The 18,708-nt window shown below is 38.0% G+C and overlaps 2 protein-coding genes across 3 annotated transcripts in view; one reads left to right on the forward strand and one right to left on the reverse strand.

The window, feature by feature from the left end:
• The window catches only part of FILIP1L (filamin A interacting protein 1 like), a 28,585-nt gene extending 11,974 nt beyond the window's left edge, over window positions 1-16,611 (forward strand). Inside the window, exon 2 of the mRNA XM_045001739.1 lies at window positions 12,750-16,611. Coding sequence (XP_044857674.1) covers window positions 12,750-15,519 — 2,770 coding nt within the window. The 3' untranslated portion in view covers window positions 15,520-16,611. The remainder of the gene's footprint in view (window positions 1-12,749) is intronic.
• The window catches only part of CMSS1 (cms1 ribosomal small subunit homolog), a 403,104-nt gene that overhangs the window by 353,311 nt on the left and 31,085 nt on the right, over window positions 1-18,708 (reverse strand). The gene's annotated exons all lie outside the window — the stretch shown is intronic.

The following is an 18,708-nucleotide window of genomic DNA, read 5'->3' on the forward strand; positions in this document are numbered from 1 at the left end:
TCGATCTGCTGGAAATGCCCCTACTTATACAACCCAAAATGCCATTAGCCTTCTTGGCAACAAGGGCACACTGTTGACTCATATTCAGCTTTTCGTCCACCGTAACCCCTAGGTCCTTTTCTGCACAACTGCTGCCCAGCCATTCGGTCCCTAGTCTGTAGCAGTGCATGGGATTCTTCCGTCCTAAGTGCAGGACTCTGCACTTGTCCTTGTTGAACCTCATCATATTTCTTTTGGCCCAATCCTCTAATTTGTCTAGGTCCCTCTGTATCCTAGCCCTACCCTCCAGCGTATCAACCACTCCTCCCAGTTTAGTGTCATCTGCAAACTTGCTAAGGGTGCAGTCCACACCATTCTCCAGATCGTTAATGAAGATATTGAACAAAACCGGCCCCAGCACCGACCCTTGGGGCACTCCACTTGATACCGGCTGCCAACTAGACATGGAACCATTGATCACTACCCGTTGAGCCCGACCATCTAGCCAGTTTTCTATCCACCTTACCGTCCATTCATCCAGCCCATACTTCTTTAACTTGCTGGCAAGAATACTGGGAGACGGTATCAAAAGCTTTGCTAAAGTCCAGAAATAGTACATCCACTGCTTTCCCCTCATCCACAGAGCCGGTTATCTCGTCATAGAAGGCAATTAGGTTAGTCAGGCATGACTTGCCCTTGGTGAATCCATGCTGACTGTTCCTGATCACTTTCCCTTCCTTTAAGTGGTTCAGGATTGATTCCTTGAGGACCTGTTCCATGATTTTTCCAGGGACTGAGGTGAGACTGACTGGCCTGTAGTTCCCTGGATCTTCCTTCTTCCCTTTTTTAAAGGTGGGCACTACATTAGCTTTTTTCCAGTCATCCGGGACCTCCCCCGATCGCCATGATTTTTCAAAGATAATGGCCAATGGCTCTGCAATCTCATCGGCCAACTCCTTTAGCACCCTCGGATGCAGCGCATCCGGCCCCATGGACTTGTGCTCGTCCAGCTTTCCTAAATAGCCCCGAACTACTTCTTTCTCCACAGAGAGCTGGTCACCTCCTCCCCATACCGTGCTGCAGAGTGCAGCTGTCTGGGAGCTGACCTTGTCTGTGAAGACAGAGGCAAAAAAAGCATTGAGTACACTAGCTTTCTCTACATCCTCTGTCACTAGGTTCCCTCCCTCATTCAGCAAGGGGCCCACACTTTCCTTGACTTTCTTCCTGTTGCTAACATACCTAAAGAAACCCTTCTTGTTACTCCTAACATCTCCGGCTAGCTGCAACTCCAAGTGTGATTTGGCCTTCCTGATTTCACTCCTGCATGCCTGAACAATACTTTTATACTCCTCCCTGGTTATTTGTCCAATCTTCCACTTCTTGTAAGCGATTCTTTTGTGTTTAAGACGAGCAAGGATTTCACTGTTAAGCTAAGCTGGTCGCCTGCCATATTTACTTTTCTTCCTACACATCGGGATGGTTTGTTCCTGCAACCTCAATAAGGTTTCTTTGAAATACAGCCAGCTTTCCTCGACTCCTTTCCCCGTCATGTTATTCTCCCAGGGGACCTTGCCCATCAGTTCCCTGAGGGAGTCGAAGTCTGCTTTTCTGAAGTCCAGGGTCTCTGTTCTACTGCTTTCCCTTTTTCCTTGTGTCAGGATCCTGAACTCGACCATCTCATGGTCACTGCCTCCCAGGTTCCCATCCACTATTGCTTCCTTTACTATTTCTTCCCTGAAAGGATTTAATATCTGGCTGCTGAGAAGGGTAGAGTTTTCCAGCAATAAATTGTACAGTATGCATTTTTTTTAAAATGGAGGATGTAGAACACAGATTTCCCCCATAAATTCAATTTATTAAAAATGTAGTGGATTTGTAATCTTTGAATACAAAAATTAGTAATGGATTTCATTGGATTTGTCTTGATTTTTGAGACATGGCAATACTTAGACCTTTTAAAGCATTTTCAAGGTTAACCATTTGATTCTGAAAATATACTGTCAGATAGGTCAACCTTATTATCCCCATTTTATAGATGCAGAAGTTGAGGTATAGAATTTAACTTTTTCAAGCCAAAGAGGAAGGTAGAGGCACTGTCTGGATTAAACCTCAGGATTTCTTGCCTCATAGTCCTGTTTCTCTGACCACTATACCACATCTCTCAAGACTAATCTTTCCATTTCCTCCTGTAAGCTTTCCATCTGCAAGACTATAATTTCCTGGCTGACGTAAATTCAAGGAGTTCCAAATTCTGGTGCTGCATCTGAAGTTACTTTCTTTATTTCTGGCTTCACAGGCAAGTTGCTTTGCAGAAAGTAAGCTGGGAAAAGGATGCACTATGGTAATATTAAAAACAACAACAAACCATTAGCCAAGAAAATAAAAGCATCATGTAGGTGTGACCACACACTAATAGTTCATAGTTTCATTTAAAATTGACAGTCAAAGAGGAACCAAGTCTTCAGAACAGAAAAAGATTAACATTTATCTTGCATGCACAATTATATGCAATTGTCATATTAACAATAATAGATGTCAATTCTAACATCAAACAGAAATTATTCAAATAGCAGTTAAATCCAGGAAAAGGGGGCGGGGGGGTAGAAAGCTGTATCTCAAAATGTAACATCAGAACAGTACAGCTCAGCACTCATACTTCCATGTCCTCCAAAAGCTGTCTCTCTTCTGTGGGAGTTTTTCAAGGATAACCCCAAGTAAAGCTCATTACCGTAGTCTGGTCAGTACAGAGTTCACTTGTAACTATGTTTTTTCAAAAGAACTCGCACTCAAATTTTTGAGACCAAAAAAAAAATAATAATAATAATTACAGAGACACACCAATAACTTGAAAACCAGATTTCCATGGGAAAAATTTTACCCACTGTTATTTGTAACACCAGAGATTACGAGAACTATAAGAAATTAGACAAAACAATTTTTTTCAGCATACAAACTGCTGGGAGTAAGCCAAAACCATTTAGAACATAAGAACGACCATAAAGGGTCAACCCAATCATCCGCCTAGCCCAGTATCCTGTCTTCCAACAGTGGCCAATGCCAGGTGCTTCAGAGGGAAAGAAAGAACGGGTAATCATCAAATAATCCATCCCCTGTTGCCCGTTCCCATCTTCTGGCAAACAAAGGCCAGGGACACTTCAGAGCATGGTTTTGCATCCCTGAAAATCCTGGCTAATAGCCATTGATGGACCAATCCTCCATGAACGTATCTAGGTTGTTTTTTTAACCCTGTTATAGACTTGGCCTTCACAACATCCTCTGGCAAAGGTTTCCACAGACTGACTGTGCGTTGTGTGAAGAAATACTTCCTTTTGTTTGTTTTAAACCTGCTGCCTATTGATTTCATTTGGTGACTCCTAGTTCTTGTATTATGAGGAGTAAATAACACTTCCTTATTTACTTTCTCCACACCAGTCATGATTTTATAGACTTCTATCATATCTCCTCTTAGTCGTCTCTTTTCCAAGCTGAAAAGTCCCAGTCTTATTAATCTCTCCTCTATGGAAGCTGTTCCATACCCCTAATAATTTTTATCCTTTTCTGTACCTTTTCTAATTCTAATATATCTTTTTTGAGATGGGGCAACCAGATCTGAATGCTATATTCATGATGTGGGTGTACCGTGGATTTATATAGAGGCAATATGATATTTTCTGTACTATGATTCACAACACTGTTAGCTTTTTTGATTGCCGCTGCACACTAAGTTGATGTTTGCAGAGAATTACCCACAATGACTCCAAGATCTCTTTCTTGAGTGGTAACAGCTAATTTAGACCCCATCATTTTTTATGTGTAGCTGGGATTATGTTTTCCAATGTGTTGTACTTTGCATTTATCAATTTTGAATTTCTTTTGCCATTTTGTTGCCCACTCCCCCAGTTCTGTGAGATCACTTTGTAACTCTTTGCAGTCTGCTTTGGATTTACCTATCTTGAGTAGTTTATCATCAGCAAATATTGCTCACCTCACTATGAATATGTTGAACAGCACTGGCCCCAGTACACACCCCTGGGGACACCATTATTTACCTCTCTCCATTCTGAAAACTGACCATTTATTCCTACCCTTTGTTTCCTATCTTTTAAGCAGTTACTGATCCATTAGAGAACCTTCCCTCTTATCCCATGACAGCTTACTTTGCTTATGAGTCTTTGGTGAGGGACCTTGTCAAAGGCTTTCTGAACATCTAAGTACACTATATCCAGGTCCCCCTTGTCCACATGCTTGCTGACCCCCTCAGAGAATTCTAGTAGATTGGTGAGGCACAATTTCCTTTTACGAAAATTATGTTGACTCTTCCCCAACAAATTGTGTTAATCTATGTGTCTGATAATTTTTTCCTATAGTTTCAAACAGTTTGTCTGGTACTTCAGTTAGACTTACCAGCCTGTGATTGCTGGGATCACCTCTGGAGCCTTTTAAAAAAATTGGCATTACATTAGCCATCCTCCAGTCATCTGTTACAGAAGCTGATTTAAATGATAGGCTACATACCACAGTTAGTAGTTCTGCAATTTCACATTTGGGTTCCTTCAGAACCCTTGGGTGAATACAATCCAGTCCTGGTGACTTATTACTGTTTAATTTATCAATTTGTTCCAAAACCTCCTGCTCCTCAGATTTGTCACCTAAAAAGAACCGCTCAGGTTGGGGAATCTCCCTCACATCCTCAGCCGTGAAGACCAATGCAAAGAATTCATTCAGTTTCTCCGCAATGGCCTTATTGTCCTTCAGTGCTCCTTTAGCATCTTGATCGTCCACTGAGCCCACGGGTTGTTTAGCAGGCTTCCTGCTTCTGATGTACTTTAAATAAATTTGCTGTTATTTTATGACTCTTTGGCTAGCTGTTCTTGAATTCTTTTTTGGCCTCCCTAATTATACTTTTACACTTCATTTGCAAGAGTTTATGCTCCTTTCTATTTTCCTCACTAGGATTTAACTTCCACTTCGTAAAGGATGCCTTGCTGCCTCTAACTGCGTCTTTTACTTTTGTTGTTTAGCCACGGTGACACTTTTTTGGTTCTCTTACTAAGTTTTTAAATTTGGGGTATACATTTAAAATGAGCCTCTAGTATGGTGTCTATAAAAAAGTTTCCATGCAGCTTGCAGGAATTTCACTTTTGGCACTGTACCTTTTAATTTCTTTTTAACTAGCTTCCTGATTTTTGTCTAGTTCCTTTCTGAACTTAAACGCTACTGTGGAGGGCTATGCTTTGGTATTTCTCTCTTCCCCTTCCACTCCACCCCACCCCCGGGATGTTACATTTTATTATGTTACGTTCACTATTATCAAGCGGTTCAGCTATATTCACCTTTGATTTTTGGCATTGACAGCAGTTGTTGTGTATAGTCATTTTCAGAGATTTTTTTTTATTGGTCAGTTCAACTTCTGTCTTATGCACTAGTGTGATACTGTGCACTTCTGATGGGGAGGAGTTTCTGGGAACACACTTCCCAAAGCCCTGCATGAGAACAGTTAGCAATAATAGCAAAATTTGAACTGAAATCAAGGAGGCAGTCATATACAAGAAGGATAATGTGGGGAGACGGTAGATTCTAGCATGTGTTTTGCTGCTATTCTCAGGACTGCTCAAAAGACTTAATAAACATCAAAAGGAGAGCAAACTGTTATAAGTGTTTTTCAAGGAATGTTGAGAGGCTGTGCATACTACTCTCTCTTTTTTAATGATTCTGCAGCACTGTCAAAGTACGTGTTCTAACAAAATATTAAAATTTTCTAAAATTAGTCAATTAAAAGAGTCAAGTTACATGTCCCCTTTAAAGACATACATGGCAGCCTTGCAGATAAATTATATCTTGATATACTTAGTGGGGTATATTATTTTCTCTGTGCGTGTTTCATTTTAATTTCCATAAATTAAGTTACTCGTGCATCCAGACCACAAAGCCTTCTGTTTATGATCCCAACAGATCTCCATCTGCTTAGGGTTGTATGGAGGGATAATCACCAAAGTACATTTAGATAAAAAAGAACTGTGGTGGATAACTCACGAGCTAATTCACTTTCTTAGTAGTCAATACTGAACTGGTGCCTTTGGGAGGATATTAAAGGAGCATTGCATTTTAGAGTAAGACTAAAACCAAAGCCCCAATCACTATTGGTTATTATAGAGACTCTATTACTTGTTCTTCCCCTCCTGAATTTGTCTGTGTGTGTCTGTTTACACATCCAGCATCATGACTAACTTCCAACTCAGGTAAATATATTCTGGTTACCTATTCTCTACAATTACAGATGGAGAAGGTATGCCTCACTTCTTGTCCTAAACTGGTTCTGTTGAGTTTCATCCCAGAGGTGGCAGCACAGGTCCCTGTATAGTTATTTGTCTAGGAATGTTAAATTTATAAAACAATTTGGGATTATAAGGATGATATCAAGATGTGATTAACTGCCCAGTGGAGAACATACCTTAATGTAAGAGTTCCCATTTTAAATTAAACTTTCATATCAAGACATTTGTCTGAAAATGCTTTTGGATCTTGTATCTGATGTGCCTTTAATTTTCCTTTAGCTCAAATTTGGACTTAATTCCTAAAAAATCATTTAAAAATAATGTCAAATACTGAGATGCACAATTTTAAAATAAAGTGTTGCCATTCTGTTGGGCAGTGCTGACAGATCCAGATAAAGCCAATACATTATATAATACCTGCAGCATGCTGTTGCTGCTATGATTTTAGAAGCCTTTGATTTTCTTTATAAAAGGAAAAAAGTAAGCACCAATAAAGATAATACATAGGACATAAAAATAGCCATAACATAGGTATCATAAACATTATACATCAATAAGTAGAATTGTAGGGGCGGAAAAATTTATGCATACACATCCCAAGATTGGAAAATAATTAGTAAAGCCAAGCTTTACTGCCATAAACTATAAGGGAATGCAAGACTGACTTTCTTCCGGAAAGAAATACTTAACTCTATTGGTGTCAAAACTCACACCAATTTGTACGACTTACCAGAAGTGATAAAGCATGTTTCTTTTCTTGTTAATGGCCAGGCTTTGGCTTTTCTAGTTACTGGGAAGAATGCCTCAGACAGAGTAATAATCATGATTTCATTTACATTTCAAACTTTCAGCTTAAAATTTTTGTTTACATTATACAAAGGAATTTCAAATACATGTCCAAAAACATGTTAGCAAGTCTCCTCAAATTGACATCTGTAGAATATTTGCTGAATGACATCTTAAAATTAACTATAAACACATCCGTAAGCTTTACAAATACAGAAAATATGTTAGGTTTACACACAGCTTCCAAGACAGACACTAGAATTCTCTTCAAAAATATGAAACTGAAGCTTTATAAAAGTCTCTGTGTGTCTTGGGCACTTAAAATATCTGTCATTTCCATGTCCTGAACCAAAACTCTAGCTACAGCTGCTTCTTCACTATTTGAAGGGAGACTTGTCAAGGTCCAAATTTTATAGGCCGAGGTCCCTTTCTGTTAAATCCTTGAGAATTTGTCCTTTTCAAGGTTTCACTGTGCAGAAACTTTGGTCTGTTTTACTCTTGGTACTTAAAAATATATATTTCATTCTTGAACAGACTAAATACGAGAAACAGAGCGAGACGCAAAAGATTACAAAAACAAGGATCTTATGATCACATTCCTGCCACAATCTCTTTAGTTTCTTCACAACACAAACTTTAAGAGAGCACTTCCCCTACTGTCCCACAAAAATTCAAGTCAAACTATACTAACGTAATATAATACATGAAGATACTGGAAAACCCCACTTATAAAACATAACACCGTAAAACAAGGTGCTGTTAGATATGTTTTGTAAGAGGCAGAGAGTCATATGATACTAAATATAATCAGTGCAATCTAACCCAGTTGAATCTAACCCAGCAGTTAGGTATGGAGAAGAGTTTAACACATATGGAGACTCTAACAGGCTATAATATGTGCATTGAAAAAAGTTAATTATGATGAAAAATGAGAGTTTCAAGGATGACAAATATGATTTTTTTTAAAGAACAGGCAATTGGCATTTCATATATGTGTGATAATAAACCAGAATAAGGTTAATAACTTATATAACTATAACAGAAGCTCTGAAGACAAGCAGTAATAAGACACTGCTTTGACTCTGTTTAACTACCTAACATTCATGTCTATAAAAACAGCTTCCAAGACCTGTTTTTGCTGGACCGGATTCAATAAGTGCTCTTGTGGTCCCATGGGATCAAGTACTTGGAATTGTCTATGAATGCTTTGTCTAAATGATGTATCTATCTTTGTCTAAAATGTAACTACATTCTTATGAAATACAACTCAAAATGAAAATAATTCAAATATTTAACCTAATTGGACAGCCTGATGATTTATTGATGATTGCCTGTCCTTCCTGATCACTCTCCAGTAAAATGTATTAGTGTCCTTTAGAGGAGACTTGGCAGGTTAAAAATCACATTAAAAAAAAAGGCGGGGGGGCGGGAATTAGCTATATTATAGATACAACTTAAAGTATTAAACCTCAAAACACTGTACAAAATCAAATTTGCTTGTCATCTTTTATGCTGTTTCAGGACTGACTCAGTGAAGCACAAAAAGTAAGTGCACATTGCCCACCAGGTGTCCTGCTTCCTACTGTGAAAAGTCCCACAACACCCTCTAGGTAGTCAAGTCCTGTTCCTGCAATGAGCTCCACATAGGAAGACTCCTAAAGAGAGCCCCTCAAGGTCCACCCACACCGAGCTCATTGCAGGATCAAGGTCTTAAGTATTTGCAGGAAGGGATTCTCAATCTGGTCAATGAAAACTAACTAGTCAGTTTCATGTTTTTCTTATCAATTTCACTTTCTGGTTGGCTAGTACTGTAGTGTGATGCCTGAATTGCAAACACTACAGGGAAATGTTCACATCCAATCAAAAAAGACAATGAAAATATTTATGATATTAAGGCAATTTATTTTACTTTTGTCATCTCAACAACAAATACATAACAGCACTGATAAAATCCCATAAATCTCATATTGTATACACATATACTATATGTCTAAAATACAGAAACAAAAACTAAAGTTTAACATACACATTAGTTTCACAGTCACCTTCCTAAAATTCTTTTCCAAAAACCAGACAACTATCTTACAATTATGGATGTGAAGAAATTATGAGCATTATCAAAATATTTCATTTTGTATTTGATTTTCTCTAGTTAAACAGTATTTTTAAGAAACCTAGATAAAAATACAAATACAGTTGAAATATTTTGGAAATTTTATTGTAATTTCTACATTGTCCTAAATGTAAGAGGTATGTGTTCTGTTGCTGTTGGTGGTTTTTTGTTTTCCTCTAATTTTGGTAAGAAATTTTAGGAAAACAAACATGAAACCAGTGTTTTTTGTATTTTTATTTTTGCACTGTTTATATGCATTTCCATTTTTTGACAAACATTATATGTATATGCAACAGGATTTTAAGGTAAGGTAGATATATTATTTAGACTATTGTGATGTCCTCTATGCATTTGGTGTTTTCTAAACCCAGGGAGGATATAATCCATGCCCCAAAAAGCATACATTTTACAAAGACAGATGTGGGAAAGGGAATGGGAACAGGATACAACATAGAAGCAAAGTGATGATAGCTATTGTTTACTTGGGTTGGGTTGGGTTTTGTTGTTTGTTTGTTTTTGCAGGCTGGGGAAGAGATGAATTTGAGGGTACAGAAACACTTGCTTTTTATTACCAGTAGGTTTTCAAAATTCCATTAAAAAAAAAAAGTTAAGTGAAGGATAATGTTTTCAATATACTGCAGACATCCCTTCCAGATGTCTGACTAGAACTTCAGAATGACCAAACCGACTGCGCCCCAGAGAATTCACCCAAATTAGACATTGAGCCAGGACAGGTACCAGTAATATAATTAGCTTACAGACGCAGAACAGACTTGATCAAAGCTCAATTTGTGTACCTCACTTGAGTCTCAGGCCCTAATTCAGCGAAGACTTTATTAAAACTCAGGTGGTCCCTTACTTTAACAAGCAGTCCCAGTAACTAGTGAGATAATGCTATAGAAGAGAATGAAGATACAAACTGGAATGCATATACAGTACATATATTGAAAGATTTCTGTGACTACTCACTCAGACACCAGTCAACTGAAACATTTAAATTAAAGAAAAATCTGTTAACTAAATTGCATTATAAAATCACTATAAAACAACCATGGAAAAGTTAGAACTGTTTACGGTTTTGTGGCCAACCACGTCCTCTAGAAATAAAACTTTAAGGCATAGCAAGAATTCAAACATTTTTGTTTTTTGGGAAAAGTAGATATCACCTAATTAAAAGATAATCAGTAATATATTCAACAGCTAATTTAGGTATTACTCATTTGGTCCTTGTCCAGATAGTATCCCTTTAAAAAAGAGTGATCAAGATAAGGAAAAAATTTGATAAAGTAAAACCAAGACTAATAAGTTGGAATAAATTCAATCAAAATTATTATAAGATGGCTAACCTCAGGCACACACAAAAGCTGAACAAGTCCAAGTGAAACTGCTAGTTATGCTTCTGTTATGGTTTTGTGTCTATGGCAACACCAAATGATCAACTGAACTTCACTACTAAAGCACTCAGAGGTAGGGGTGGGGAAGACAGGGAGATTTACACTGTTGGGAACACAAATACAAGTTGTAATATATAAAATGAAAGAGTCAAGCAGAACTTTTTTTTAATACCAACAATGTAGTAGTAAGTCTTTGACTGTTGCTCCTGCCATCTTGAGCAGACTTCCTGTATTCATCTGCCTTATCAACCCACTGTCATTTCTCAAAGTTCATTTAAAAAAATTCTCCCCTTGCCTACGTCTTTTCATGTCCATTTCCCAATTATATTATTAAAAGCTCTGTAAATAATTTAACAATGTTTGTAAGAATTATTCCATATAAGTTAAGCTTACTACATTTTATTATTATTGTTCATGCTGTCAATTTTGCACATAAAGAACTTCACTGCAGGAGCAATGATTTATTTGCTGTAACAGAATAAATACCTTGGGTACAGTGAATGTGCTGTGAGAGATTTTGTATAGCCAATGTCGGAAACCTCTACTCACTGCCACCATTAGAAAGAGACAAGTACCAGATCAACCTAAATAGTATCAGCAGCTTTCTACTACCATGTAAGAATCCAGGCTCTATTACTGCCAAATGGGTAGGTGTTGCTGAGACTGCATGCTAAGCCCTCAGGACTATGTTCCTCAAGTCACTGAACAGCTTATTAAGGAGCAGCATGGATGGGAGTACCACCTAGTTCTTCCTGAATGAGATGATGATGATGGTAACATGAGCTTTTAGAAAGAGTCTTGCCGCATAATCTCTTTTTTCCTAATGAATGTTATTTAATATAGATATTACACGCACAGACACTTGGTGTGCAGAGATTCTAGTATTTGTGTTTCTATTATGTTTTTTGTTTCTACTTATATTTTTCACATGCTTTTTTAACGCTTCAAGGAGCTTACTTTGTGGGTCAGAAAAAAGTAAAAAAGAGCTGATGGAAAGGAGGCAGAAATAGTGAAAAGGTCAGGTTACATTTTATTTCAGCTCCATCAATGACTCAGAGACAAAAAAGAAAGGCCCATGAAAAGATCCAAATACTAAGATATTTGGGTTTATTCCGGTTCCTGCAGGACACAAATGCACAGTCCTAACATATACCTTTTACCACTGAAATATCCTGCATCTCATAAACAAGGAAAGATTACGAATCTATACACCTCTACCTCGATATAACGCTGTCCTTGGGAGCCAAAAAATCTTATTGCATTATAGATGAAACTGTGTGATATCAAACTTGCTTTGATCCACCAGAGTGCACAGCCCCGCCCCCCCGGAGCGCTGCTTTACCGCGTTAGATCCAAATTCGTGTTATATCAGGTGGCGTTATATCAAGGTAGCGATGTACTTGAGGTACAACAGTTACCGGTAAAACCTGATTTTAGGAAAATCTCAAGGAACACCTCAAGCCTTCACGAAAAGGCAAGGTTTCATACTATGACTTTCAGATACACCATCAGACCTGAGTTTTGGACAACAAGGAATTTGGGATTTTTGAGGTGCAAAACAACAACTACCAACCTATGCATTTACCTGTTTACAGCAGAATTAGACTGCTACAAGATGGCAAGGATCCCTTTTCACTTAGAAGTGGCTGACACACTGTTTTTGTATTAATTTAGCTGTATCAGTTGTTACACTGACATAATTAAATCAATGCAACCCCTTACTATGGACATCCACATTAGACTGTAGTATTGATTTACCTACATCAATTTCTAAATAACCAATACAGCTAAATAGCTATAAAAACAGTGTGTGCAGACCAGACCTTAGGAACCAGACAATTTAATTTTGTTCTACAGTGGGTGTCTGAAGCTTGCCCAATTGATGGAGTTGCATTGGCAAATGCAGAAGCCTGAAGGCTGTACTGTACCTTTATTGCAGAAACAGTTAGTAGAGCCCACAGATCTGAATAAGCAACATGGACTGGCATCTCCGGTTAAAATGAAGCACTTAATGTGAGGACTTCTAGTCTCTGTGGCCTTTTCCGCTGCACAACAAAGTCAGGCAGCCTCAGGTTACATCATAGATTGTACTTTGTTCACCTCTACTCTAGATGGTATCATAATTCTAAACACATGTATTTTGAAAAACTCCACTACAAAAACTACTACAAAATAAAACAAACATACTTTGTGTTTTTTCAGATTGAAAAAGCTGATTGACCAAGAAACAGCGTATCAGGCAAAAAAAGAGAAGGAAAACAACAAGAAAATAACGAAATTGAAAGAAGAACTGACAAAACTGAAATCATTTGCTTTAATGGTGGTGGATGAACAGCAAAGACTTACAGAACAGTTGAACCAACAAAGTCAAAAAATCCAAGAGCTCATCACTACTGCAGAGCAAGTACACGAGAAACTCACCATTGCGGAAGCAAAAGCAGAAGAAGAGAAGCAGAAAGCTATCAGGCTGGAAGCAGAATTGCAAGTGCAAACCAATAAGATTTCCCAAGAACAAGAAACAATGATGGCCAAACTAACCAATGAGGACAGCCAGAATCGCCAGCTCCGGATAAAATTAACAGCACTCACGCGACAAATTGATGAATTAGAGGAGACTAATAAATCTTTACGAAAAGCAGAGGAAGAACTACAAGACATAAGGGAAAAAATAAATAAAGGAGAATGTGGAAATTCCACCCTTATGTCTGAAGTAGAAGAATTACGGAAACGTGTCCTGGAAATGGAAGGTAAAGATGAAGAGCTCATAAAAATAGAAGATCAGTGTAGAGAGCTTAATAAAAAATTAGAAAAAGAAGCAGCACAAAACAAGAACTTTAAAGCAGAAGTTGACAAACTCAACAAAAGAATTATGGAGCTGGAGAAATTAGAAGATGCTTTCAATAGGAGCAAACAAGAATGTTATGCTCTGAAATGCAATCTTGAAAAAGAAAAAATGTTAACAAAGCAATTGTCTCAGGAGTTGGAAGGCTTAAAAGCTAGAATTGGAGAGCTTGAAGCCACTGAAATCAAGTTAGAAAAAACAGAATTCACACTCAAGGAAGATTTAACTAAACTGAAAACATTAACGGTCATGCTTGTGGATGAAAGAAAGACAATGAGTGAAAAAATAAAGCAAACAGAAGAAAAGTTACAATCTGCAACTTCCCAGCTTCAGGTGGAGCAAAAGAAAGTGATGTCAGTTACAGAAAAACTAATTGAGGAAAGTAAAAAGGCACTGAAATCAAAATCTGATGCAGAGGAAAAAATGTCCAGTGTAACAAAGGAACGAGATGAACTGAAAAACAAACTTAAAGCAGAGGAAGAGAAAGGAAATGATCTCTTTTCCAAGGTAAATATTCTAAGGAAAAGGCTTCAGTCACTAGAAGCCACTGAAAAAGAGTTTCTTAAAAATAAACTCAAAGAGACAACTAAATCAAGCACATCCTTACAGCAGGAGAACAACAAGATTAAAGAACTTGCTCAAGAAGTTGAGAGGCTGAAAAATAAGCTGAAAGAAATGAAGGCCATAGAGGATGATCTCATGAAAACTGAAGATGAGTTTGAGTCTCTAGAGCGAAGATACATCAATGAACGAGACAAAGCTAAATTTCTATCAGAAGAACTGGAGGGTGTGAAAATGGAACTGGCTAAGTATAAATTAGTAGAGAAGGCCGAGTCCAACCAAGAACAGTGGCTTTTCAAAAAACTTAAAGAAGAAGAAGCAAAGTCAGGGCACCTGTCTAGAGAGGTAGATGCATTGAAAGAGAAAATTCACGAGTACATGGCAACAGAAGACCTAATATGTCATCTACGGGGTGATCATATGGTCCTACAGAAGAAACTCACGCAGCAAGAAAAGAAAAACAGGGAGTTAGGAAGAGAAATTGATAGCCTTACCAAAGAATTAGAGAGATACAGACGTTTCAGTAAGAGCCTTAGACCGAGTCTTAATGGAAGGAGAATTTCTGACTTGCAGGTTTTCTCTAAAGAAGTCCAGACAGATCCAGCAGACAATGAACCACCTGATTACAAGAGCCTTGTTCCTTTAGAACGAGCAGTCATAAATGGGCAATTGTACGAAGAGAGTGATAATGAAGACGAAAACAATGATGAGGAGCAAACAGTGTCTTTCAAATGCAATTCATCCATTGCAAATGCAGTAAACAAAAAGCTATGGATCCCATGGATGAAGTCCAAAGAAAGCCATTCTCAAAATGGAAAAATTCATGACAAACAGAATGGAAATTGTGCACAGCCACGAGACTTAGTTCTAAGTCATACACCTGGTCAACCTCTTCATATAAAGGTTACACCAGACCATGGACAAAACACAGCTACCCTTGAAATAACAAGCCCTACTACAGACAGTCCTCACTCTTACACTAGTACAGCAGTTATACCCAACTGTGGCACACCAAAGCAAAGAATAACCATTATTCAAAATACTTCTTTAACGCCTTTAAAATCAAAAATAGCTGACGGTTACATGAGTCCAGAGCAAGCCATGCCACCTATCACATTGGCTACTTTTGCAAGATCTCAAACTCCTGAATCATGTGGCTCAATAACTCCAGAAAGGACAATGTCTCCGTTGGCTCTGACAGGTTCTTCAAGTTCTCCAGAACAAATGCTTTCTCCAGAGCCTTTGGAAATAGGTGCCAAGCATACTCTTTTTAGAGTATCCCCAGACAGGCAATCATCATGGCACTTTCAAAGATCTAACAGCACTGGTTCAAGTGTAATAACTACTGAGGATAATAAAATCCATATTCATTTAGGAAGTCCTTATGTTCAGGCTCTTGCTAATTCAGCAAAACCTTGTACTCCAGTTCAGGATAACAGAACTCCAGCACTAACTAATGGAACACCCAGTAAGCCTACTAGTAAAATCACAAGCAGTATCACAATCACACCAACAGCCACTCCTCTCCCACGGCAATCACAAATTACAGTAAGTAATGTCTATAACTGATCCCCATCCATGCTGACTCCTTTACCAGCAACCCATCTTATTTTTCATCCCAGCAAGAATAATTTGGAACACCCCCTTTATTTTGGGAGAGATCTGTGCATGAACTGTACAATGCTATTTGGGACTAACGTTAAGTTTTGCCTGCTTAGTCATATCAAGTGTGCACTTACTGTATATCTTTTCACTGAAATATCTTTATGTAAAATATTTAGTCTTCCACTTGTATAAATGCATCTTTATGTATTTCCATTTTCCATAACTCACATTATTTTTGACTGCAAGGTGTATTGGTGAAATATTTTAACATTACAAAACAGTAAATAATTGGTTGTTTTTACCATTGCTTGCAGAATTATTTGTTCTTTTGGTGTGGGTGTGTGCGCACATTTTGTATTTTTGCATGTATGACAGACTTTTATTTTAATCCCTGAAATGCCTGCTAAATACAGATAAGAACGGTTTCATTATCTTCCTTCTATTCTCCAATGTTTCCTAGCCTTATTACTCAAATTGTTATTTTTAGATCAACACACACAAAATCACATGTACAGTACCAATTTTAAGTGCATGATGCATAAATCACATGTTTTGGGGCATGTCAATCACTGGGGATTTTGAGAGTGTGGATTTTTTTAAACACTTTGTCATTCTGTTAAAACTCAGTCTGTTTCCTCCTTCAAATCTTTCCTTTGTAATTGGGTTGAGCTGAGAAGTTTATATCACAGAAATATTTTCTTTTTCTGTACGGTAAGCTCTTAGTCTACATTAAAAATACTAACGTTTAAAGACTTTGTAAGAATGTTAACAGCAACATTTACATTTTAAAAAGACCAACCAGAAGAATGGCTCCACAACATGATTTTATTATTCAAAGTAGAAGGGAAGGAGGCAGCAGGGTTGGAACCTAGATTACAGTCCATCATTCTACATATTAGTTAGGCACAGTGAAGAAGAGAAAGCAAAATGAATGATAGGACACATTATAATTTCTGAAATGATAAAATGAGTTGGTTACAAAAAATGAGAATACTATAGTCCAGCTATTTGAATTTATACATCCCTCCAGACATAGTACAGACACTAATAATACAATGCCGCTATTTAGACAAAACTGTGTCACGCACCGCAGCGATGGACGCTATATTAGTGCATATAATAATAAATAATGACAATAGTATATGCAATGCTGGCCTCAATTTGTCTGTATACCAAGAATAAGAAGCAATCAATGCTAACCTCTTGGAGAACATTACATACAGTGACACCAGAGCTTCATTTTGAATTATTTATAAGGCCAAAAGGTCCTGAATTCACTTCCCCAACACCTCTCTTTCTCTAAATAAGGAGCTACTACTGAAATTCACTCTTTTAAAAACAGCTTTTTAAAAAGTTAAACATCAATTTTAATTATGCATTTAGAAAACAAATCTTTTCACCACTTTGCTAATCATCATAAAGACATTTGTGCAGAAACAGAAGCTCTCTACTTCATATATCACAGCTCAAGATGAACTGGTCAGAATAAAGATAATCTTTTCCATGATTATGAACTGTGATATTAATTGTCCTTCAACACTGATTCAGCAAAGGACTTTAAGCACATGCTAAAGCTGAATGGGGAGCTAATGATTATGACAGAAGACAATGACTGATTGTAAAAAGAAAAGTTTCTATTTAGAAAACACAAAAATGTATCTTGATAATCAGCAATAATGGAAAAAGAAATAAAAGTAAGGTCCATGGGAGTTTCAATTAAATAATTTTTTAAAGAATCATAGAATATCAGAGTTGGAAGGGACCTCAGGAGGTCATCTAGTCCAACCCCCTGCTCAAAGCAGGACCAATCCCCAGATAGATTTCTCATCATGTTATTTCATTTGGGCAACCAGGCTTTGCATTTCTTTGTTACGCTGTTTCCATTTTCCACACATGCTTGTTTTACCCACTGTCCTAGGGTCTCACCCCCACTTTGAGCTTGTGAGTTCAAAGATGGGGACCCGCAGGTATTCTCCCCCCACCCTAACCCCTAGGGTAGGTTTTCTTCTCGCTGCCACCACTAGATTATTTCGGTGAATCGAGACACCCCTCTGTTCCCCCCTCCTCCTTCCAGAGACTTTCCTGGGGAAGCACAGATTAAATCCCAGAGGGAGAAAGATTCCTTTCACTTCCCTCTCCCTTCCCTGCTTTCTCTGCTTGGAGACAACCCTTGTCTCCACAGAGTGGCACCTAGCTTCCTTCCCCTGAATCCACAGGTAAGGAACTTAACCAAGTCCTGAACCTAAAAGAGTTTATTAAAAGAATAAAAAAAGAAAAAAATACACAATCTCTATGAATCCAAGATAGACATTCATAGGGTCTAGTCTTCTTAATCCCTGGAGAAATTTCTCCCTTTTCCTCAGTACAAACAATACAGGCAAAATTAAGAATAATCAATACAAACACACAGAATTGCAGACACAGGATTCTTATATGAAATTACCCAGTACTTCTAATACTCACTAGCTTGAATAGAAGAAATTAGTTCAGAAAGATGAGCAGGCTTGGTTAAGCGTCTGAGCTGGTGTACTTCCAGACGGCTAAGAACACAGAACAAAGAACACACAGACCCAAGTTCCCGCTCTCTGGGATTTTCAAATTCTCTTCCCTGATTGGTCCTTTGGTCAGGTGTTTCACCAGGTCTGTGTTAACCCTTTGCAGGTAGAACTTAACCCTTAACTAACTACTTATGACACGCCCCCCAAATCACCAACAGTGGGAGCACTGGCGGTGATTTCCTCCTAACCTGTAAAACCAACAGAGTAATAAACACATGCACTATTACATATACTACTAAGCATATAACATGTAAAGAACACTTTTTAGCCACTAGATTCTGGGAAACTGTCACGAGAGAGTGCATCAGCAACTTTGTTGGAAGCTCCTGAAATGTGTTGAATTTCAAAATCAAAGTCTTGGAGAGCTAAACTCCATCTGATAAGTTTTTTGTTGTTTCCCTTGTTAGTATGAAGCCACTTTAGTGCAGCATGATCGGTTTGTAGCTGGAACTGCCGTTCCCAAACGTATGGGCGTAGCTTTTCCAAGGCATACACAATGGCGTAACACTTTTTTTTACTGACGGACCAGTGGCTTTTCCTCTGAGACAGCTTCTTGCTGAGAAACACGACAGGATGGAAGTTGTGATCCGGTCCT

This window comes from Mauremys mutica, chromosome 1, assembly GCF_020497125.1.
Source record: "Mauremys mutica isolate MM-2020 ecotype Southern chromosome 1, ASM2049712v1, whole genome shotgun sequence".
Classification (NCBI taxonomy): domain Eukaryota; kingdom Metazoa; phylum Chordata; order Testudines; family Geoemydidae; genus Mauremys; species Mauremys mutica.